At 38.7% G+C, this 24736-nt stretch overlaps 5 protein-coding genes across 6 annotated transcripts; 2 read left to right on the top strand and 3 right to left on the bottom strand.

Moving 5' to 3' along the window:
- Positions 1-11423: 11423 nt before the first annotated feature.
- On the bottom strand, positions 11424-14562 carry LOC132785083 (thyroid transcription factor 1-associated protein 26). Of its 2 annotated transcripts, XR_009632302.1 has the most exons (4): positions 14351-14562; positions 14031-14276; positions 11713-11845; positions 11424-11647 (listed from the first exon to the last, which is right to left on the bottom strand). XR_009632302.1 is itself a non-coding variant. In XM_060791066.1 (3 exons), the coding sequence occupies exons 1-2, from the start codon at positions 14474-14476 to the stop codon at positions 14040-14042; spliced, it is 363 nt and encodes a 120-aa protein (XP_060647049.1). In that variant the 5' UTR covers positions 14477-14559; the 3' UTR covers positions 11424-11647; positions 14031-14039. The 2 variants fall into 2 exon arrangements, 1 of the variants encoding a protein (XP_060647049.1); XM_060791066.1 differs by lacking the exon at positions 11713-11845 and having other exon boundaries at positions 14351-14559.
- A 114-nt stretch (positions 14563-14676) lies between these two features.
- On the top strand, positions 14677-15762 carry LOC132785081 (uncharacterized). The gene is made up of 2 exons (XM_060791064.1): positions 14677-14846; positions 14922-15762. The coding sequence occupies exons 1-2, from the start codon at positions 14749-14751 to the stop codon at positions 15760-15762; spliced, it is 939 nt and encodes a 312-aa protein (XP_060647047.1). The 5' UTR covers positions 14677-14748.
- Positions 15763-15861: 99 nt separating this feature from the next.
- On the top strand, positions 15862-16594 carry LOC132785082 (mitochondrial transcription rescue factor 1). Its single transcript, XM_060791065.1, has 3 exons — positions 15862-16160; positions 16216-16288; positions 16349-16594. The coding sequence occupies exons 1-3, from the start codon at positions 15862-15864 to the stop codon at positions 16550-16552; spliced, it is 576 nt and encodes a 191-aa protein (XP_060647048.1). The 3' UTR covers positions 16553-16594.
- A 145-nt stretch (positions 16595-16739) lies between these two features.
- LOC132785080 (endothelin-converting enzyme 1-like) lies at positions 16740-19226 on the bottom strand. Its single transcript, XM_060791063.1, has 2 exons — positions 17803-19226; positions 16740-17738 (listed from the first exon to the last, which is right to left on the bottom strand). Exons 1-2 carry the CDS (start codon positions 19102-19104, stop codon positions 16740-16742), a joined length of 2301 nt encoding a protein of 766 aa, XP_060647046.1. The 5' UTR covers positions 19105-19226.
- Positions 19227-20475: 1249 nt separating this feature from the next.
- Positions 20476-22929, bottom strand: LOC132786865 (neprilysin-2-like). The gene is made up of 2 exons (XM_060793576.1): positions 21576-22929; positions 20476-21509 (listed from the first exon to the last, which is right to left on the bottom strand). Exons 1-2 carry the CDS (start codon positions 22872-22874, stop codon positions 20520-20522), a joined length of 2289 nt encoding a protein of 762 aa, XP_060649559.1. The 5' UTR covers positions 22875-22929; the 3' UTR covers positions 20476-20519.
- Between the last annotated feature and the right edge of the window lie 1807 nt (positions 22930-24736).

The following is a 24736-nucleotide window of genomic DNA, read 5'->3' as shown; positions in this document are numbered from 1 at the left end:
TGAATCTTTGACTTTTGCCCAATTTGCGATAGCGCTTAATGGACGCAAATTAAATGCGAAGTTCGATGTGGCAAGTGCATTAGTAGTGAAAGCTTATCTTGGCCAGCGGCAATTAGGCCAAACAATTGATGTCCGTTTGGCGATTTCTTTCACAGTCTTCGTTTTGTTATCGCCATAAATGCTTAAAGAGCAGCTCGCTTTGCATAAGGACTGTGTTTTGTGTTGAATCCTTACAAAAAGTACACGCATTGCATGCTCAACAGAGCAGGAAATCGCCATGAAAATTGCACAGGATTAGAGCATGCTGATGTCTTGTAATTGGCTTTAAAGTTGCTCGTGACTCGTGTCAAAGTTTTAAGCACATCTCATATGTGTGTGTGTCGAGTGTGTGTTTGTGTGTGGTTTTGTGTCTGTGCGACACGCTAAGCTTAGCACCGAGTGTTTGCTGCTTTATCACGGCTTTCAGTTTTTCCCCCTGTTTGCCACTGCGCACTTTTTGCATACTCATTGTATGTATATGCGTGTGTGTGTATTTGTGTGTGTGCTGCAAGTGAAGTAGTCGTAAATCTTTTTGAGCCAAAACAGCGCGTAGTGCGTCGCATTCGACTGTCTGCATCATAAATCATATGCAGCCAAGTATGTGCTTACACATACGCATAGATACAGCTACAACTACAAGATACAAGTATCTGGTAAGTACGCGTATCTGATAGTTTAACATTTTTATGCTTTGACAGGCGAATTGCTTTGGGAGCAGCCAAGCAAGTAGCGTATCTATTCGTAATTACAATTTGAATCACTTTCGAGCATCTCAGCACAACGTGATGAAGATGCAAATACAAATGCGAGATACATTCGACAGATACAAACGTAGCTGTAGCCTTTAGAATTTGCATGTTTGATATATGGGTTTGCAATGAACTACGACGCTAGATTGGATTGTGCTACCTCCAATCGATTTCTCTTATATTTGATTTGTTAATATGAAGAACTCAATCGAATACTAATCATAATTGCTTTTATTTGTTTATGATTAGTTGGCCGTCGAAACCCTTGACGAACTCCCACCATTTACAATAATAATACATCATTTTCTTTTGTAAGGAATTAATTGTTCAATGCAAGTTTGGAGAACTAAGTTTAATCCCTTCAGCCAAAGCAATCTCAGCTCATGGCTTGGGGCCAAAACTAGCTAAACACAACGACAGAGAGTAGGAGATGTCGCACCCAAGAGACAAGCTGCCAATTAACAGTTACATGTTTGTACAAAATAATTGGGTTGCGTGACACGAAGGATAAGCGACAAGCAGACAGGCACAACACAGAGTTTGGGACCAGAAATGGGTTGGCGCTAAATAATAAACAAATAGAGGAGAGCTCGATTTAAAACAAACAGCGACAGACGACAACGACGCACACAAGCACACACAGCGTACACTATAATTATCTACAGCATAGTTCTAGTTAGTTGCAGATAGTGCAACATCATCATCATTACCAAGAATATCATTATCGAGCCGTGGCGTGTTCTTCATCGTCATCGTCATCAAAGTGTGCCGCAGGACAAGGGCGTTGCTAAAGTTATTAACGCGTCGTGTGGCGTCAATCAACTTGGGCCTTGGGCGCGATTTGCATGCGATGCGTCAACACAAAAGGCCAAAGGACCTCCTTCTACCCTTTTTTTGGGCTAAAAAACAACAGAAAACAGAAACGTGTGTGCCATCAAAATCAAACAGACGGCCAGAAGGATTACAAACTTCTAAGGCTGCGCTGCGCTCGCTGCGTTAACTGGTCTCGAAATTTATGTTAATTTAATTGCAACACATTAAAATAGTTTCACGTCACCAGGCGGCTGAGTGATGAAATCCTGCAAGCACCAGCTAAAGGGTTGCCACAAACACATCCTTGCAGACGACAGCCGATTGATGTGTGCATGTGTTAGTGTGTGTGTGTTACCCATGATTGTTTGCCTTTTGCGGCTGCTTGGTTGCCATTGACAAATATGAGGCACCGCCTCAACCGTCCTTAATTAAGTTCTGTGGAGCTGAAGCTGAAAGCTGAAGTTGAAGTTGAAATTGCGGCTGTCGCTTGAGTTTGGCCTCTAAGTGGTTGCCAACGTACTTATGCTTACCCCGACCCCGACTCCGACCCCGTTCCCCACCCCTCACCGATGCCACTCATCACATTTGTTTGCTCATGTGCAATGCATTAACATCATTATCGATAGTTTCACATTTGATATGCCAACGCTACACACATCAAAGCCAGACGCTCCAACTCCATAATAAAATTTAAATTAGAATTCCTGCCCAGCGGCAGTGAAAGGAGTAGACGACAGGACAACAAACGATAAGCAAAGACATTGCTCACTTTTGATAACAATTTGCCTTTGCAGGTGATTTAAGTGTTCGATTCAAACCACATTTGACAAGCATTGTGTCTGAATTTGATAGACGATAAGAATTTATTACAAACACTTTGTTGCTTCAATAATTTTCAAGAACAAAGCAAATTGTTGTAATATTGAAAGTTAAGATAATAATCAATATAGATTTAACAAGCGTTGAATCTGCATTTGATGGAAGAGAAGTTTTTTTCAAATAGTTTGTTAAAATTACTTAAATTTTATTTAAGGAATTAGTTATTTTTAATGGTAAAATATATAGAGCTAACTATTATTGTATCTGCTTTTGATGGACGCAAAGATTTATTTAAAATACTTTTCAATTTCGTGGAAGAACAAGTCAATAAATGGCATTGAGTATGCAATTCAGTCGAATTTTATGAATTATTTGCATGTCTGAATCTTTAAAATAGTAATGAGAAAAAATATTTATGTTATATTCTATGTAGTTTTTAGAAAAGACTTTAAAACATTATTTGATTTTTTACATATTTTCAAATTGAAAATTCATCAATTTTAATAACAAATATAAATCACTTACATTAATAAAAGAATTCAAATTCTTGCATATTTTTATAAATCTATAGATACAAACCATCAATATTAGCGAAGATATTAACAAGTATATTTTTTTTTATGCTCAAAATCACAATTTTGTTACTAAATTTCTCGCATAATTTTACAAAGCATCAATCTCAGCAAAGATGTTAATAAGTTTCTATTTTTTCTGCTTTCTATGTATAGTAAAATGATAATGGGAAATCCCTGAAAAATCAAGCATCCAGAGAAAAGAATTGCAGCAAATCTGCATCTTTCGACATTTGGCGAGTCAGGAATGAAATTGCTCGGCAAAACGGAAAAATATCTGTTAAGTAGCGTAACTTGCAGCATTAGCGAAAAACTTGGGGAAACACTAGGAAAACTTTCATATAAGTCTATCGCTTGGATGAATGCTTATTTATGAATGCGCAGTTTGTATTTATGGCCGAATCATGATGACAAATGTCAGATGTGGCAAACACTTGAAATAGACACCCTCGAAAGATCCACATAGAAAGTGAAACTACCCTAACTCGCTGGCATTTTGCAAATATTTTGTCAAGGCAGAAAAAATAGAGAAGAAATATTTATAGCTCGCTCAGCACATTACACACCTAATTTCTATATTAGTTTTGTTATTGGGACAATGGACAATGGACACTTGTCCAGTCTGTGCTCCGGCTGAATATTTATACAACTTGATTGGATTTTCGTCACGCCCTCCCAACCACCTTTGAGCATTTGTTTGGTCATTTATCAAGACGAGCCAAAAAGAAGTCCGAGCGCAGCTTCAATATTTTTATGGCCCCAAAAACGGCATTTCCATTTATGGCCAGCTCATTAGGCAAGGAAGGAGAGAGATTCACAGCACCCTTGTTTGCTTTGTTCGCAAAGGGTTTATGCTTAACAAATGATTGCAATTTGCGTTGCAATAGCACAAAAGTTTATCAATCTTAGAGGGACAGAACAACGATTGATCACAGCTCAAAATTATTTAATCGTGTGTAAGTAATAGTTATAAATTTACAAAATATATGCGCATAACACAGAGATAGCAAGGGCTTCAACTGTTTATCGAAGTTTTTATTAAAAAGTCATAAAAATGATTTACGCACTTAAGACTTGGGCAGCTGTTCCAATAATCAGATATTCCATGCAGGCGCCTAAAAGCAGGCAACACAATTAGAAGGTCAATAAATCGCTAGGAAAAAACGCACAGAGCATTAGCACCTCATTACCACAAAAAAAAATCTACAGAAACGTGGCTAAAATGAGGAGAAAAAATACGAGAATAAAAGATAAGAAGCAATGTTGTGCTGGACACGCTACAAATCGTTGGAAGGGCAATGCGTTTTATTGCTTTGAAATGTAATATCTTTTGGTCTGGCGTCGCCATGAATTAAACTGGAGTGGAGTGGAGTGGAGTGTTAACATGTAAACGCCGTCGCTAATCCGCAGCTGCTGAGCTGTTTGAAAGTCAGAGCGTGCCCAATGTGGCAAGGACTTTCTCTACCTCCCCCCTCCCATAATTTTGTTCTCTTGGGGAACAACTCGACCCGAAATTCCCGTGTTGTTGGCTGGTCGACAAGTTTATGTTTTTGAATTGTTTCCTTTACATTTGATTTGCATTTGAAGCTGTCAAAAGCGGTTGATTTATGCTCCGCTCGATGCCCAGTAGTTTTCCGCAGTAAGTAGAAGAACTTTTTTGATCTGCGCACAAAGCGTATAATTTATGCCAATTTAATTGAATGCGCCGCATATGAAATGCTCCCGTTTTCTCCATTCCGCTCCCCCTGTCAAGCTCGCCCCTTGGGATTGAAGTTAAACAGCGTCGGGGCCAAGACAATTGCAATGGAAATTGAAATGAAAATACATGAATTGCAAATGAACAATGGTTAAATTGAATTTGCTGCTCATTAAAATGGGCGCCACTTTCAGTTTTCAGCGCGAGTTACCCATTGGGAAACCTGGAAAACCACTTAACCACATACGATGGCACATGACCACGCCCCCCCCAAACATACACACATACATTTACTGTTGTGTCAGCCGCCATTTTGGTTAGCCACAGCAACAGAGACAGCGGGAGCGACACGTTTCCTCCAACGCCTCATGGCCATAATTATTATGGTTATAATTTTATAATTTTGTAAATTATGTGTAGACATATGCAAATGGGCTGCAGTTCAAGTTGAAACCCTTTAAAGCCATATGTGGGCACGGGGGTAGCTCACTAAATTGCTGTTAAAAGAAAACATTTTAGAGGCGATAAATGTAATCCAGAATATTTCATTTTTTGGTAATAGAGAATAATGACATTAATCAAACAAAGCTCAAAATGCTTAATGATAGTAATGCTAGGTTTAAGTCGAAATTTCGACAAAACATGCCATATATGTATGTGTTCAATATATTAAGCTTCATTTTTTGTGATTCTGATCAAGATTTTTCCAAGTTAATTCAAAAATATTTTATCAATAACATTGTCAAGTTGAAGTTAAAGAATTTATGATTTTATAATAGTATCTATTTGGTTTATTTTTCTCACAAACTCAAACGAAAGCTAATAACAATAACTTAAATTTTTCTTATTTGTAACCTTAAAATAAATTCTAGGATATAAAACGCAATAATGTAAATCGATGCGTTCATTTAAATAATAATAGAATCGCGATTTATTGGTCTTTTTCAAATTCCTTACTTCTTAAAGAAGAGTTGATTCTTTACAATGGTCTTAATCGAATGCTTTACTTTCTAAAGAATAATTGATTCTTTGCAATATTTTGAAGAAAACTAAACATATTCTACACAATTAAAAACCTTTATTTCAACTTCTTTAACTGCCCTCGCCAACCCATATTTAGTACTTGTGCGTTCATTGAATCCCCGCCAGATGCTATAGCCTCAGCATGAGTTTTGGAGCGGGCTCCACAAACTCCAACTCCATCTGCATCTCCATCTTTTAATGGCCTTATGGCGTTTGAAAATTGCGTTATCATCAGCTTTTTCCAAAGAGCGATCATAGCTTCATCCAACTCAAAACCAACCCAACTCCCACTGCCTTTCCCCAGCGGATGCGACCCCAACTCTAGAAATTCTCGGAGCGAGAACATGAATTTTAATTATTTGAACGAGCTCGCGTTGATATTTGAATTTTGTGCGTTGTCTCAGGCAACGGTGCAGTTAATTTCATTAATAAATATTTATGGTGCCGTTAAGCCTTTCCTTTGGGCGTGGTTGTGTAATTTATAGCGGCCAAATAAACCCTTCACCCCTTTTGACTAAACTTCAATTTCAATTTCACTTTCAATTTGGCTCTCAACTCTCTCCAGTCATCCAATCGCTCATGGTCAATGCTGAAAAGTTGAAAAGCTCAGCACGGCTAAGCGAAATTACGTGCTCGGTTTTTTGTGTGCGGCAGGACATGCAGGATGCTCATGTGTGAGGAATGCCTCACACACACTCACATACATGGCATCGAAATGCGGCTCGTTAGTTTGCCAATTGATTGATGACCAAATTGAAGCATGTCTCAACGGAATGCCGTCTCAGTGGCAGACATAACAAAGCAATGCGACGCATAGAAAAGCACTTATCACACCTCTGGCCCCTTGGACAAATCCTTTGACTTGCCAGCTGCAATAGCAAGCAGCAAGTGGAAAGTGGCAAGTGGCATCAAATCAGCGTCGATTTCAGCTGGGACTTTAAACAGACAACGCGACACGTCCTGTACGCCAATCAGTGAGTACAGTCTCAACCGGGGCAACCTTAACTTCGCAGCACTCTCATTCCATTAGAGACATAGGAAAACCACCCGATAAACTTGCAACATCATCAGCCGTGCGTAGCTGCCGCTTTTAAGTCCTTTGGCAACACAGAGATTAACTCAAATTTGTGGCGCTACAATAAATTTTCACGGCCTGGCATTAAAAATTAAGCGCCGCCACAAAACGAGTTGCAAGTGGCTTTTACCGCTGCGTGTCTTTGCCACACAAGCAGCCCTATCCTAATTACACTGTGCAACGCGCTGGCGACAAAATGAATTACTCATAAAATCTGCATAAATTCAGAAAACATTTTTGTCGAGTTCAAAATGTTTTTAAATTATTGACATACACTTTTTTATCTAATATGTAAAAGAAATCTCTGAAAAAAAACATACACAAGTGAGATTTTTTATATTTTAAATTAATTTTTTCCATTTCCATTTGTTATTACAAATGTTTTTGAAATCCTATCTTGGTATATGGAAAGTACACTAATATATTTTTCTTCTTAAAAAATCGAAGAAAAATGAAGAATAATATACGTTCAAAATGAAGAATAATATACGTTTAATATCAATACTTTCATAATATTACATATCCATACTTTTATAATATCAAAAGACCGTCAAATGAAATATAAGTTTCGCAACATTTAAAATACAATATCTTACTTTTAATTATTTAATTAATTTATGTTAAGACAACAAGTGATCAAAACAGAAATGAATAGTATTTTAAAATAAATTTTGTTCGTGCTGCACAGTGTAGATTTTTGTCAAGTTTCTTTGCGCACTTTTTTTCGTCCAATAAATTTTACCTGCGTTGTCGTTGTTACGCCTTTGCATATGTCTGATGTTTAATTTATGTGTGGATACTCTCGGATCCCGCAAAAAGAATGTATTTAGCTTGGCTCTGATTACGGTATGTGTGATTAGGGAAGCTTGCAGGTTGTCTGCTCACTTTGAAACAGTCGAGTGAATTTTTACTTTCCGATTGCCCATTCCCACGATTTACGCCTGATCAACCCCCTGGACAGAAAAATCTAATATAAAAAACTGTGTTTAGAAAATCCATTTGCCGGCCCCTGGAAAATGTGGCAATTTTTTACTCATATTTCAACGCATTTTACAACCCAAAAAAACAAATTACAAAATGTGAAATAAAGGCATATTTTTCAGGTTACAAAAAAAAAGAGCACAGGCGTTTCGGCCACGCCCCCTAAAGTGAAGACTACCCGCTGTTGTTGTGTGTGTGACCATTTGCCCTTAGACCTTATTAGAGGCACATTTCACCATTGGTTTCATATTATTATTTTCCTATTTTCTGCGCTTTTTTTTTATTAATTTTTGAAGGAAATTTACATAATTTATGGGCAGCAACAAAAGTCACAGACAGCATATGCCCAACACTGTGTTTTCTGCGTTTTTTTCATTATTAAAAATTTGTTTATAATTTACGATTTTTTAAACTACGCAACAAGGCGAGAGACGCCACAACAAATGAGGCGCAAATTATTCGACTGTACGACGCGTGACCTACGAGGCTTGAAGCTGGTGTTCTGTGACTTTTTCTGTTTGTGGCGCTTCATTAAGAGCTCATTAAAATCTTAAGGACAACAAGTTATTTTTGAGCATTTTAACACGTTTTTAATTTTAATGCATTTTATGCTCTTTTAACGACATCGCTTCAAAGTTATCCCTTCCCCCATCGGCGGCTGGCTGACTTTCACTTGTTGACATTGACTGACGCCGCATCCTTTGCCATCATCATCATCATCGTAGTCGTCGTCATCGTCCTGTGCGCTTCAGCGTCAGCGTCATCGCACATCACGTCAAAGTTCATTAGCAACTGCGGTAAGGGTGGACGACGGCAGCCCTCGTCCTCTGATCCTTGCCCTGAGGGTTGCGCGACAGTTTTGTGGTCTCGCGTCTCGCGCCCGCAACGCTCATTGTTTTTATGGTTTGCGCTAATTAGTTACGAAGTCGTAGAATTTTACAGAAATTACTACTGAAAGTTATTGTCATGTTGACGACATTCAAGTGGCATCTCCCTCTCCACACCCCGGGATATTTGATGCAGTCATCATTTGTTTGACTTTGAAAGCAGATTTGTAGTTGGGACAATCAAATCGATGTTCTTTAGAGCCGCAAATTAATCAAACTGACCACTGGACAGCATTATAAAGCAGTTACAAATGCTGGCAATTATAGAGAAAAACTCATTAAACAAAGTGAAAGTGGGCAGAATTCTTAAGACGCATGCCATTTAAATGAGATGTTTCTTGGCCATAAATTTGCGTGGCAAGTCGAGGACAAGACGCACGCCCCTGCCACAAACACACAGATAATTATGCAGACAGACGACAGAAAGCAGTAGGCAGGAGGCAAAAGGGTTGCACAGGACACTGGATTGCCTTGGTTTGTAAATTAAAAATACCACGCCCCGCTGTTATAAATCAAAGTCACCGGCTTTGTGCTGGATTTGCCAAAGGAATTTGTAGCCAAGTCAAAAGGAGAAAGCCAAAAGATGTCCCCCAGTTGCCATTTCCCGTTTCCTGTTGCATGTTCTTCAATGGAAGAGAGCTTGACATTTGAATAAAGTCCGACCATGTTTAGAAATAAGCAAATAAGTGGCGCTGACATGTTAAGACTTCTTACAGATTTATGGCCCAAACATTGGGAGGGGGACAACAATGCTGGTGGCCAATTTAAAAATTGAATTTCGCAAGCATCATCGTTAGTGCTCGCTAATCATAGGAATAGTCCACATGGACACATGTGTCTTGAAATGTTTGACACATGCCTCAAATCCGTAGACAACAATTGCATTGTCTCTTTCTGTGCTTCTCTAAGGCAGGCCTAATGCGATTATTTGTTTGTTTTTTTGCCACTCGACGATGCCCCGGAAAAAAACTTTGATTAAATTGAATTTGGAAATGCTCATAACTGTCACACATGGCAGGACGAAGTGTTGACAGTCGAAGAAAAAGGCTCGAAAACCACCCAAAACAAAAAAAAAAATGTCACGCAATTTTTCAATAAACTCATCAAAAGAGTGTAAGCAGTTGTGCGCTTTGAACTCGAGACACCCCTCGAAGTAATTTTTGGACATGTCCTGACATCGCATGATGTCCTGCGGCTACTCGTAAACGCAATTTGATTTATGGACAATGTTCAAAATTGAAAATTGTCGCATGGTCACTTTAATTTTTGAGTTATGCGACTTTAAACAACACACGAACGAGCACAAGGGATGACAACTCTACGCACCGGAAGTGAATTATGTGGTGTTGTGTTGTGTTATGTTGTTTTGTGATGTTATATAATGATGACACTAGTGGTACAGTTGCCAACAAGCGAGCCAGGCGTCGACTGTACTTTTGCCTGGCGTGTGAAAAAAGGAAGCGCCCCGTGTCACGGCAAAGCAAAGTTAAAGAGCATCGCCAATCGGATCAACCCCTAAGCATGATGCCATGTGCGCTGCTTTGTTGTCAAGCTCAAGTGCCTCAATGGTTTTAGTGTCAGCTTATAGTTTCCACTGGTCCTGTTGTCCGATGACTATCGCACTATTTTTGATGGATTCGCTCGGTCTCCAGTGAAGTGTGAAATATGCTGCCATCAATTTCAATTTGCCGCTCACTTTCATTTGCATAAATTAACACTTGCTTGACCCTTCCCCCTTGATTTTACCCATTGCTTGCACACTTCAAACAGTTTGACCAATTTGACAATTATTGTGAAATACTCAAAATTGTTTGGTAATTAAAAAATACTTTCGAATATGTGCCATGCCCCATAGTCTGATGGAGCCACTTTCATGCTTGCCTGCACCTGCTGCATGCAATTAAAATCGAAAAACCAGCCACATGGGGCAACTCGAAAGCGACCCAAGTTTTTGTCATTCGGGGGGTTTTCATTTTTCATGGCTTTTCAATTTTAATTGAAATTTATGCGCATATCGGGCGAAAAGGGGTTGCTCTGCTCGGTTTTTATTCGCTTGGTCGCGTGTTCGCCAAAAAGTGTTGCAAATTGTTCAAAAATTTGTAAATTTACATGCACAGTGAGGGAACGCCTTTTTCGGCTTGATTTACAGCCCGACCTCCCGTTATTTATGAGCTACTACACTCTGGAAAAAGTACATGGAAAAGTGCATGCAAAACATTTTGTTGTTGCGGTCCGCCATTTTATTGTGTGTGTGTTCATGTGTTAAATTTTGAAATTGTTGTAAATAATTACCCTAATGGCTGGCGAACTGACTTACTCCAGACTCCCCCCAGAGTCTCCACTTGCGTCTCTCCTCCCTGGGCGACTAGCAGTTAATTTGCGAGAGGGCAACGTCGCCACCCATTTGTAATTAAGCTTAAATCGTTAATATTTTAGCCAAGATAACACAGCCAATTCGAAATGCGACTTCTTTGCAGACCGGAATTTATGTGAGGACTATGCAAGGAAACTTCGTCCTGCGGAATTGTTTGGCAAAACAATTCACGGTTCGTCGAAATCCAAAAACTCCTCCGCCCTGGGTGTTAATTTGGGGCCAGATTTTTTATCAGCATTGGCAGCTGAAAGCGAAAACGAAAAGCGAAAGCTCAAGCTTGCGTCTTGTTTGTTTTTGTTTTGTAATTGCAGGAATTTAATTAGCATCGCCCAAGTCGTTAGCAAGATACAAAAAGCCGGTAAGTTATGCCGCCAATTTGAATAGACTGGGCAAAATATTTGCAGAAGACAAACATAACTTTATTATGAAATGGGTCTAGAGATTTATCTGAATGCCCAGTTCTGCACTCATTAAACTCCGCTTCTTTTGTTTATATATACGCTATACTTAAAACCTCCCAACATAGAGGGATGAAGCTATAAATATCTTAAATGAAACTTATTCCAAATACTTTATGTCTAGTTTGTAGAACGAGCTGCCCTTCAACCAATGTGAATATCTGTAAATATAAATAGAAATTCTTATTAAATATAGTTGAAAATTAGAATCCAAAATCAAACTTACTATTATGATGAATATTTATGTTAATTTTTGGCAACTTTATGGGAAATTTGGGTTTGGGCTTTGACTTGCGCTTCGGTGCTGCCAAAATATCGCCAATGCACAGCAAAAAGGCGATCAGCAAAAGCCACTCGAACTTGAAGTATTTCATTGAAATTGAAATTTAAATGATCAAATTGTTTAAACAAAATCACCAAACAGACTGAATCATGCTGCTTCAATGTGATGCTCTTAAATATTCTAAAGCCCCGAAGATTTTATTGAAATGTGATGACCTCATAGAGCAACTGTTATCAACTGTTGGGAATTACGTCGAACGTGCTCAGCAATAACACAATGGAAGAAAGTAAACCCCCGTCTTCGCATAATTCTGTGATCAGTGAAACGCGAATCTGATGATAAGTGTGTTAACCCATTGAGTGCTCACAATGAATGCGACTAATATAAACATGCATAAATTGCATTATAAGCGACCTAAACAAAACATTCAAGTGAATGCCTCGAGCATCCTTAATGCAGGACTCGCCCCTCGGCGTTAAATAACCATAACTATTCATTATCGACATATAAACGGCGCTTCGAAACCCTCCCGTGGCACAAAAGTACTCATAACTTCAGATTTTTTATTAAATAGATGGAACAAAACAAACGCAGGCCAAAAATGTCACACATAGTGGGAATAACGGAATAGAAAACTCTCGAGGAGAAGGGAATTCACATCGTATGAACATATGTATGAGCATCCTTTTGACCCACAAAATTGAAAATACGAAAAACCCTTTTCTCTGCGTCCTACATCCTACGTAATTCAATATTTAACTATATGAGATTTATGGCCACAGGGTCTATAGCGAGGACTTCCGCTGTTTTGCGTGCAACGTCGAGGACGACGACAACGACGACGCCGTCGTTTTTATTTGTATAAAGTATAATTTTTGATTTAGTGCGATTTTGTGTCATCGCATCGCGCTGCCCCAAGGATGTGCGAGACGCGACCCACCCAGGATGTCAGTCAGTAAAGGGTTAACGCAATAGTTTTGCAATATCCCAAATATGACAAAAGTAAAATTGCGTTTGTTTGCATTGAACGCTCGCTACGGATATGAGACCACATGCTGATTGTTATTTTGCCGGTTATGGGTGCAGGGGTTGTCAATGCCAAGGGGTTGAGGCGGGTGGCTTTAGCTTAAGGATGCCATCCAAAAACAACAGCGATTATTGCACTGTGTCGATGGAAGGACTTTTATTTGATGTTTAACGCAATAAATATGAAACTTTAAAGAGCGTGTAAAATACCAATAACACTTTACATGTATTATTATAAAATGTCAAGCAAAATGTTAAGAAATTTATATGATTAAAAATTCGCTTCATTGTCAATCTGGTATAGTGATATTAATTTAAGGATGCTACCTTAAGAAAAACAGTTAAACTTGCAGTGTAAGCTCATTTAATTAATTGCTTTTATGAACCTTCGAGCATACAATAGATACTTCTATAGAAACAAATTATAAAGCTTAAGGTTTATAGGCAAGTATATTTGTGGATATTTGTAAACTTATCAATAAATTGATATTGTACAATTTTAAGCTTTAAGAAGCTATCAAATCAGAAGCATAGGGATATTTTTTGAGTTTCTTAAAGATAGCCTTGAAATTAGACGAAATATAATAAATTGACCACACCTTAATCTTAAACGCTGATAAAGCATATGAAATAAACTTTGACTGATTTAAGCTTAAATATGTTATCAAAATTACAGTGATTATAGGACCATAAAAAACTTATAGGAACATTTTTTCATTTGATATTTTTCGAGGTTATCAATATATATAAAATTTAAATGCTGCCAAAGCGTTTGCAAGGATACGGTTGAAATGGCTATAAAACTTAAATTTTATTATTATGCAAAATGTATCAGTGAAAAGTTTCAAACTCAATAGACTCTTTGATGGCAACAAATTGCTTTGTTTGTCGACCAGTTTTGAATACGCGCGGGAATTAGTTGACGTGTTTATCCTTAAGGGTTGACGGCAGGAGCTGCACACAGGAAGCAAAATATGCTCGTTGATAAGACCCAAAAGTGTTTGGCAAAAAAAAACCAATTTGCAGTGCTACAAAATTTGCATATAACACACTTATGTCGAGCATACAGAATAAGAATCAGCGCGTAATCAAAGGGTTGCGCACGGCCGGAAGTGAAAGGGCGTGAAAATTTATTACAGGTTGCATTAAATTTAATTTGAAGCGTGTGCGGAAGTTTCGCAAAAGTGTCGAATTTGATGTCGAATTACTATAGTATATGGCCTTGATTGACTCACCTCGCTCTTTTAATGTCGCTTCATTTCTTCAATCTGCTTGAGCAAAAGTTGCATGCGATCTTTCATCAGTGGTTGCCCGCGTTGGGTGCGTTTGCTTATCACTTTGGTTTTCTCGAGACGCTGCTTCTTATATGCCTTGATGCGCTCCTCCTTCTCCTGCTTGATCTTTTGCCGCTCCGCCTCGGCCTCCGCTGCCTTCTTCTGGCGTATCATTTTTCTTATTTCCGGCTTGTTGGGTTTCTTTTCCTAAAAGAGAAGCAGAAAATTTTGAGCCGTGCCAGCCTGTTGCTTTACCTTACGTATGTATAGTATGTGCTTACTGTCGCCTCCTTTTTCGGCTTGAATTTATGCTTAAAATTGGGGTTTTGCCTTTGGCTTGATTTTCCAGTGTTGGCTGCTTGCTTCTTATTGATTTTACCCTGGTTTTTTTGCGGCTTAGGTTTCATTTTACTCCAAAATTATTTGCAAAACAAAAACTACACGTGCGATAATAATTTAACTGAGAACAGCTGTTGGTAGCTATTACTGTGCTAGCCAAAAGTAATAATTATAGTGTTTTACAGCACTAAAATAAAAATACTAAAACCAGGGATGCATATATGCATCATTTGTAGTGTATCAATATAGCCACACTACGGCCACACTGCATGTTGTTTTTAGTTTGCCGCTCGCATGGAGAGGACGTTTTGTTCGTAAATTTGTGTTTGTTTATTTAACAATGAGTTTATCGAGCATTAAGCAAAAAGAATTTAAAGGAAAGAAAAAAACATTGCCTAAGCTGCGCACCATACTGGCCAATCCATACAAGCAACACAGGTGAGCGCCGAACTTTGAATTCTATTTTATGGCATCTCAAACTAACAAAACAAAATTTAATTATTTATGTCGCAGTCCAGTGCTGCCAGAAAATGAAGTGCTTACATTTCGGAAAATAATGAAAAATGCAATAAGCTGCACCCAAGGACCATCAAAGGCATTCGCCACAAAGACTCACATTCATCTGGGACTCGAAAGTTCGTTACGAGCCATAAACGGAGCACGTTTTTCTTGCGTCTTCATTTCACTCAGCATCCGACCATCGCATCTGCTACGTTTAATCGCCACGAGCGCAGTGGTTAAGGTGCCAACGGCGCCCATTTATGCACAACCCAAACTAGAAGATCTGACAGAAGAACTCTTTGGCATACGTTCACTTATTCTAGTGCTGCCTTTGGATTTGGATGGCATTAGCTTGGAGCTAAGCAAATGGGTGAATGCTCATAAGAAGAAGCCTCCTGCACCGCCACAAAAGATTTTCCCAATTGCAAGAAAATCAAAACCTCAAGTAAAATTGGCAGAAACTATTGAAGTTGTGCCACAAATTGCGGCGCCTTTAAAAATAGAAAAAGAATGGAGCGGTGATTACATCTCCTGTATGGATGGCGGTGCTTTGAAGCTGCATCTGGTCGATGCACAAGTAGAAGCACAACAGCTAGACAAAGCACTCAGCAATATTGCCATGAAAACTCAGCTTATAAAAGTCGACGAACCAATTCCAAATTCATCCAAAAAAGAAACCATCGCAGAAATCGTTGAACACATGCAGTTGGATGAAACGGATGATGATGAGTTTCTCCCAGCAAGTGAATTGAGTGTTTATCGTCCAGTGACAGTCCATCAGATTCGTCCAAATCCTGACAAGAAACCTAAAAAGAAGCGAAACAAAAAAAGCAAAACAAATAATTCTAACTGATGGTTGGCAACGCGATACTATCAGCTGTTCGATTTCTAGGTTATGTAGATAGTTTATTTGGTATTTGTTATCATAATTTTAGAAGCCGCACAACAAAACATGCTCAGCCGAAATCTTCGGCTATTGTCAAGACTACGTATAGTTGCAACATCAACATCGTATAATTCACTCAACAAAGCAGCTGCAACATGTGTCAGCGTATCAGCGAAACATCTACACACCACACAAGTTGCTTGGAAATACGATAAGAAATCATCGAGACAGTCAAACGATTTGGACAGCGACGATGAGGCAGATGAAGAGTTTAAAGATGATCGCGACTCCAAAGTGGTAAAGACCAAAGTGAACTCGCTGCGCGCCGATTTACTGTTAAAATCGGGACTTGGCATGGCCAGAAAGTGAGCGTCTGTCAAAGGCTATTAGAACACTTAATTAATGCTTTGTTAATTGCAGCAAAGTAGAACATAATTTCTATGAAAGTAAAATACGTGTAAATGGAAAAAAGCTTCAAAAAAAGAGCGTCCAGGTGAGTTGACTCCTAAAACATATTAAGCTTGTGGCTAATATTCAAACCCATTTTCTACAGCTAGATGTTGGCGATGAAATCGATGTTATCAGAGGCTTTAGTCAGACGAATCCCTCGCATTTGGTTATCGCACGTGTCGTCATCTTGTCAGCCGCTGAGCGAGAAGAGGGACTCAGCGTTCACTTGCGTCGCTACAAATCGTTGCTCATTGAGAACTATAAGAGTCCCAATGCATTCAAGTCTTCGGAGACTGTGGTCCATTAGCTGTTTACGCTATTTGTCGTTGAATAAATGATTCAAAACTTATCGCGGACATTGTTGCTCGGCAAATAATTTTATGCGTAGTTTATTTATGCTCACACTCATACATTCTCACATATTTATTTAATTAATGAACTTTATGCTCTTATCAACTCAACAAAAACAGGGCCATCGTTACGTCGGCACTCAATTACCAGATACGACATTTTGTATTGGGATTCATTGGGCTACCGACTGGACAGTTGTATGCCTTGGCGAAGTCCTCGCTGTTGCTCACAGCGCCAATCACACGGAACTTATCAACCGTATGCTCGTCAGTTAGTTCCTCCCAATAGTGCTCCTCCTTGTAATCGGCACACCAAACCTGGGCAAAGCCCAAAAAGAAGAGCTGCTCTGGTGACAAGTCCATGCCGGGCATTTGTTCATTAGTCATGTCATAAGACACATCTTGTTCGTGCCTCAGATGTTTCGTGTGGAGGCGATAAGCATTCATTGCCTCATATAGTCCACCAATATCGGCCATATTCTCATCCTTTGTTTTATCGCCATCGATATTACGATTGATCTCTGACACGTTATACTTACCGTATTGATCTACAAAACATTGAGTGCGATTATTGAACTCCACAATGGACTTTTTGCTCCACCAGCTTCGGTCCTCGCCTTTGTTATCATAGTGGGAACCAACGCTATCAAAACCATGAGACAGTTCGTGACCAACCAAATAACCGAACGTGCCATACTTTAGCGAATTGGGCCAATCATGATGATAGGCTGGCGGATGCAGCAACCCGGACATCACATTAATCGAATTGTCCACATTATAGTAGAATGCATTCACTTGCATACCCAGCAACAGTTCCAACGGTTTTGTTTCGTTTGACAGCTGCTTGTGATGTATAGAATTGTAGCGCTTCATATATCTGCGGAATTTCCTTAAATTGATGATGCTTTGTGTATAACTGTCTGGCACAAAGGTGAGATTGTTCATTTCGCGTATGAGAAGCTGCGCTAGGTGCTCATCCTTAAACGAACCCATACGTGATGTCATTGTTGACTCTTTTAACAATGCCTCCTTGCGAGTCTCTTCATCGATCCAGGTTGCATTATTGAGGACTTCGTGTAGAAACTCACGTAATTCCTTAATTATCTCTACGATATCCGATTGAGTTTCTTTGGTAAAATATTTCTGTTCGAATATAAATTTATGCTTTATTGGTAAACGCATTATTTAATAGAAATAAAAAACTTACCGTATAGTAAAGTTTGTCCAACAGATACGGCACCGAGGACTGCACTTCTAGTAGGCAGCGTTCACGCTGAAACTTGGTTGATTTCAGTTTAGAATCCATAGTATACAGCAGCTTCATGGCCAGATAGTTGGCAACGGCTTCTTTGTGCTTGGCACACACTTTATCCAGCTCATGGTAATAGAAGTCGCAGAAGTGTTCAGGTGGATAAACACCGAAATGCTCAGCACCGCCCCAGACGATATCATAGTAATCTCTCCAACCCGAAAACAACTTCAAGCTCTCAGTATTGGTCAGTTCTTCACATTTTTCATCATTCTCTTTAAAACGATCAGCAACCTGCAACGCTTCACGCCAAAAGGCAAACACTCCAGCTATCACATCGGCTGTCTTTTCCTCGGATAATCCATTGGCCGTCAGATATTCGTGCATGCGCTTCTCGTTGCGCTTGTATCCTTTGGTGTCATTGGTGGCGATGTTGTCGCTGTGAACGATAAAGTCGAAGCCGAGTTCAGGCAACTGGAAGTACGGCGGAAATGGATAGGTAGGACTAATCTTTTCATAGATGAGACCAATGCCACCATAGCTCGTCAAATGTGCACTCATGTTAAACCAACTGAAATTCGAGGCTTGCCATGCTTGACCATCTAAAGCGGGAAATCCGCCAATCGACCTGATAAGCTTCAGATAAGCGGGGTCAGCTGCTGGCAGTGGATAGAGCTCAGCATTCAAGCACGCGTTATAGAATTGTTGTGCAATCTTCATCTCATTACCATAGCCCAGATCCGTGGCAAGCTGTGTATCTGATACCAGCAGCTGTTCACTTACATCGGCCAGAGTGTAAACTATATCCAACAGATTGCTACGTTTATTTTCGGTTTGCCTTTCCGGTTTCACATTCTTCCAGTTGCCACATGCGTACTCATAGAAATCATCACATGGCTTCACGGTGAGATTCATATAGCTCAACATCTTGGTGGCATAGGACTTGAGGAATTCGTTTTTGGGATCCGTATTTGTGATTTCATTGTTATCCAAATCGTTCTCACTACTCGCGACTGCTTCTGTGGTAACTGTGGATTCCGTCGTTAGGGAAATGCTTTCAGTAGTGACTGCTACCTCTGAAACCGTTATTGGATTGGAAGAATCTTCTACTGCGGGGAATACGTCTGCTTCAGAAATTGATTCTCCAGCTGGCTTGGCTACAACGCGTGTTGACAATAAGGCGCTGAGCATTAGAACAGCACACAAGACAAATGATAAGCTTCTTGCCTTCTTAATCTCAAACATATTTCTGTTCATCATTACGATTTGAATTCACTTAAGTGGCGAATCCTATTTATATATATTTTTTAGTTGATTGTCAACATTGACCCTCGGAACAATTATGCGACTGTTTCATTCAAATATAAAAATACAACTGATCCACAAGTTTAGTGGAATTATCAAGCCAGAGTGCTCATCGTATATATACTACATATGTATAAATGTACGTTATACGTCATGCTCACTACTGATAAGGAAATTATTTTTAATTTTTATTCACGCGCTTTATAATTTGCTAAGACTGCCTTTTCCCTAGGCGCCTCTTGAATGGATGCTTCCCTATCTTAGTTTTATAGATACGCGCCTAATTTTCGAAATTAGAATATTCTTAGCGGTCAATCGTATTTTAATTATCGATATTCCGATATATTTTTTACGGAAACTAGTCACAGTAGTCTTCACTGTGTGCAGTCAATTTATAACATATTTAGACCAAGTGCATCTGCTTGAATGATGCGATTCTATGATGCAAGTATTTACTCCAAAGTCGCATTATTCAAAAAGCTGTTTAGAGCTGCAAAAGTAAAAATATTAGGCCAAGAAAAATATGATGCACCTTCATTAGCCGTCCCTCTCTTACACACATCCGATTAAGGAATGATGCGTCCTAAAGTTAAATTTAAAGGAAATGTCTATGATGCAGCTCAGTGTAAGCAGCGTGATGCAGTTTTGGTACACACTTCCTCACAGAATAGCATCAATGAAGCAAATGCACTTGGTCTAAAAAGAGTATTAAGCCATTCGTTTCGTAACGATCATATTCCTGTATTTTGCTTTGATTCATTAAGAATTGAAATGATATTTGAAATAATTTTAGAGTGCCAAAATTTTAAATGGAAATAATCAGCTCATACCGTCTAAATAGGGTGTTAATTTAGTTATGTATTTTAAAATTTTAAAGAAAATAAACCGAAACATATTTGTCTGAATATATGTATGTACTTCCAAAGCAACAAACGAAAATTACTAAAAAAAAAAAAGATGGAACGCATCAAACACACTGAGTGATGATAAACCTAATATTGAGAACTAGTTTTTTATGAGTTGTTTAAAATAATTACTTGCTATACGCTTTAAAAAAAAAATGTAAGTCGTACGTTGTTTGGTCCGTTAATTTAAAATCGCTGTGAATTCTACAAATTATATTTCTCAGTTTTGAAAATTTTAACTTATAAGAAGGTGATATATGACAGTCAAGATAAAAAAAAAATTCAGCGAAACTCTTCGATTTTGTAAAATATTTATCAAATTAATCTATCGCTTAAATCAAAATAAATTGCAATTTTGTTTTGTGATATGATATTGCTAAATTTTCTATTAGTATCTTAACCGTATTATTTAGTAAGGCGATTTAAAAAGTTAAAGAATTATGAGTTTATTTTACCGAAACACATTTACCAAATATGACATTTTGTATTGGGATTCATTGGGCTACCGACTGGACAGTTGTATGCCTTGGCGAAGTCCTCGCTGTTGCTCACAGCGCCAATCACACGGAACTTATCAACCGGATGCACGTCAGTCAGTTCCTCCCAATAGTGCTCCTCCTTGTAATCGGAGCACCAAACCTGGGCAAAGCCCAAAAAGAAGAGCTGCTCTGGTGACAAGTCCATGCCGGGCATTGGTTCATTAGTCATGTCGTAAGACACATCTCGTTTATGGAGCTGCTTCTGATGTTTCGTGTGAAGACGATAGGCATTTATTGCCTCATATAGTCCACCAATATCGGCCATATTCTCATTCTTCGTATTATCACCATCGATAGTACGATTGATCTGAGGCACGTGATATTTGCTGTATTGATCTACAAAACATTGACGGCGATTATCGAACTCCTCAAACCAACTTCGTACTTCGCCTTTGCTATCAAAGACGGAGCCAACACTATTGAAACCATGAGACAGTTCGTGACCAACCAAATAACCGAATGTACCATACTTTAGCGAATTGGGCCAATCATGATGATAGGCTGGCGGATGTAGCACCCCGGACATTACATTAATCGAATTGTCTACGTGATAATAGAATGCATTCACTTGCATACCCAGCAACATTTCCAACGGTTTTGTTTCGTTTGACAGCTGCTTGTGATGTATAGAATTGTAGCGCTTCATATATCTGCGGAATTTCCTTAAATTGATGATGCTTTGTGTGTAACTGTCTGGCACAAAGGTAAGGTTGTTCATTTCGCGTATGAGAAGTTGCGTTAGGTGCTCATCCTTAAACGAACCTATACGTGTTGTTATTTTTGACTCTTTTAACAATGCCTCCTTGCGAGTCTCTTCATCGATCCAGGTTGCATTATTGAGGACTTCATGTAGAAACTCACGCAATTCCTTCATTATCTCTAAGATATCCGATTGGGTTTCTTTGGTAAAATATTTCTGTTAAAATATAAATTTATGTTTAATTGATCAAAGCTTGATTTAATACAAACGAAAGGAACTTACCGTATAGTAAAGTTTATCCAACAGATACGGCACTGAAGACTGCACTTCCAGTAGACAACTTTCGCGCTGGAATTTGGTTGATTTCAGTTTGGAATCCATAGTAAACAGCAGCTTCATGGCCAGATAATTGGCAACGGCTTCTTTGTGCTTGTTGCACACTTTATTCAGCTCATGGTAATAGAAGTCGCTGAAGTGTTCAGGTGGATAAACACCGAAATGCTCCATTCCTCCCCAGACGATATCATAGTAATCTTTCCAACCCGGAAACAAATCCAAATCGTCGGTATCGGTGAGTCTTTCACGTTCAGCCTCATTTTCTGTAAGACGATCGGCAACCTGCAGTGCTTCACGCCAAAACGCAAACACCCCGGCTATCACATCGGCTGTCTTTTCCTCCGATAATCCATTGGCCGTCAGATATTCGTGCATGCGCTTCTCGTTGCGCTTGTATCCTCTGGTGTCATTGGTGGCGATGTTGTCGCTGTGAACTATAAAGTCGAAACCCAGCTCGGGCAGCTTGAAGTACGGTTCAAATGGGTATTTCGCAGTAATCTTTTCATAGATGAGACCAATGCCACCATAGCTCGTCAAATGTGCACTCATGTTAAACCAACTGAAATTCGAGGCTTGCCATGCTTCCCCGTCTAAAGCGGGAAATCCGCCAATCGACCTGATAAGCTTCAGATAGGCGGGATCAGCTGCTGGAAGTGGATAGAGCTTAGCATTCAAGCACGCGTTATAAAATTGTTGTGCAATCTTCATCTCATTTCCATAGCCCAGGTCGGTTGCAAGCTGTGTCTCTGATAGCAGCAACTGTTCACTAATATCAGCCAGAGTGTAAACGTTATCAAATAAATTGCTACGTTTATTTTCGGTTTGCCTTTCCGGTTTCACATTTTTCCAGTTGCCACATGCGTACTCATAGAAATCATCACATGGCTTCACAGTAAGATTCATATAGCTCAACATCTTGGTGGCATAGGATTTGAGGAACTCATTTTTGGCATCCGTATTTGTGATTTCATTGTTATCCAAATCGTTCTCACTACTCGCGACTGCTTCTGTGGTAACTGTGGATTCCGTCGTTAGGGAAATGCTTTCAGTAGTGACTGCTATCTCTGAAACCGTTTTGGGATTGGAAGAATCTTCTACTAGCTGGACTACTTGTGCTTCGGAAATTGAATCTCCAGCTGGTTTGGCTATAACGCATGTTGAAAATAAGGCACTGAGCATCAGAATTGTACATATAAAGATCCATAAGCTCCTTCCTTTCATAAGCTTAAAGAAATTACTATTCATTACGATTTAGCGAATCTTTTTTATGACCCTCGGAATAATTATGCGACTGTTTCATTCAAATATAAAAATATAACTGATTCACATACTTAATAGCATTATCAAGTCAGGCTGCTCTACGAATATATAGTACTTATACATATATACGCTATAAGTAATGCACCCTGGTGATAAGGAAATTATTCTGTTAATTCAAATACGGAATTTGTATGTTGATCACACGGACTTTTGCATTAGTGCTTGTTTTCCTACTTTAATACTTATTTAATGCGCGCCAAAATTTAAAAATGATATTCCTCATGGCTCAAGTTTGCTTAGGTTGAAGTGGTAGTTGCAACGGAGACTAAGCATTGACCTTGTGAGCTCCATAACAAGAATTGATGCTTTCTTGACAAAAGCCTACAGCCCTCTGAGTCAAAGTCGAACTAAAACAAGAAGCTTCTAAGTAACTTATGCGAAGCTGCAATAGCACCTGATAAGATGTTTCAGTGGTTTTTTGGTTTCGGGCTCGTAGCATTTCCTACATTGATCTCTTCGGATGATATTCGGCACTCAGACAGTGGCTACGCAGCTTAGCTGATAACAAAGATGTTTATTCGATTATTAGAAGACCTTATAACATTTCTGCTGTATTAGATTTGGGGTCTGTGTTTGAGACAGTAAACAAAGAATCCCATATTCCCCTCCATTTTCAAAGCTTCTGCGAAGCTGTTAAAGGCATTGTGGATACCAAGTTCACTCTGCCAACTTACCAGGTTTCTAAATGATAATATTTAATTGGTCAGTAGAGGTGAAATCAATGGTATATTTATTTTAGCCTGACCACAGCGAAGAAACCTCAAAATTCCATTGGTGAGATAGAAAAAATGAGATGTAGATGTTATTAGATCAAGATTTTATTTTAGAATTCTCTTCTATAAAGTGCCTCAAAGAACATTAAAAGCTTTAAGTTAGAAAATACAAAGTTCTTATTATTAAGTGGAGAAAATTGTATACCTTTAAAACCACAAATCCTATTATGAGATTAACATTATAGAAATAGAAGCAAAACGGTACGGTATTTTTGTTAAAATTAAGATACTAAAATACTAAAATTAATATACTACATTCAATTTTTTTATGTTTTATTTCTTAATAATTTGTAATTTTCTGGAATTATTATTATTTATAATATTTTTAGAAAAGTGTTATTAGTTTTAATTGCTTGAACTTAAAGCGGTCTAATTTTAAGACTACAATTTTTTAGATAATTTTAAAAACTAGTTATTTGGGTTCGAATTAATCCTGAAGGTAAGAAAATTGTTATTATTAATTATATTCAATAAATACTATTACGGAATACTCACCACTGAATCGCGCCTCATGAATCCGGAGATTCATCTGGCGATCGCTTCGAATCGATACTGGGCCACATAATACCACAAGGCTTTGCTGACAGTTGCAAAGGTTTCGCAAAGCAAATTAAGAAACCTTGAGTTCCTATCGGCCATAGTTAAGGTTATTATAGAGATTATCATTTTCATGTCAGCCAGAAACTAACCAATTGTAAACCTGCATGACTTAATGGCGACTCCTCCCACATGGGGTTGTGCTTTGAGAGAACATAGACTGAATGAATCGTCTTTTATAAACGAAATATAGAAATATAAACGAAATGTTGGCTTTTACTTCAGATATGCCACGCCCTCTGCTGATCAATTCGCTTTGAGATGAAGATACATTGCGCTTGTAGATCAATGAACCACTATAGTGAGGGTATATACCCTTTACAAGGATCAATTAGTTATCGGAACATATGCGTTCTAAGCTGCATTTCAAAATTATCACCTAATATTTAATCTAAATAATTTTTGATGATGTAATGT

Source organism: Drosophila nasuta, chromosome 2R, assembly GCF_023558535.2.
Source record: "Drosophila nasuta strain 15112-1781.00 chromosome 2R, ASM2355853v1, whole genome shotgun sequence".
Lineage (NCBI taxonomy): Eukaryota > Metazoa > Arthropoda > Insecta > Diptera > Drosophilidae > Drosophila > Drosophila nasuta.
The sequence above is the reverse complement of the archived record's forward strand: the minus strand, read 5'-3'. Positions and strand labels throughout refer to the sequence as shown.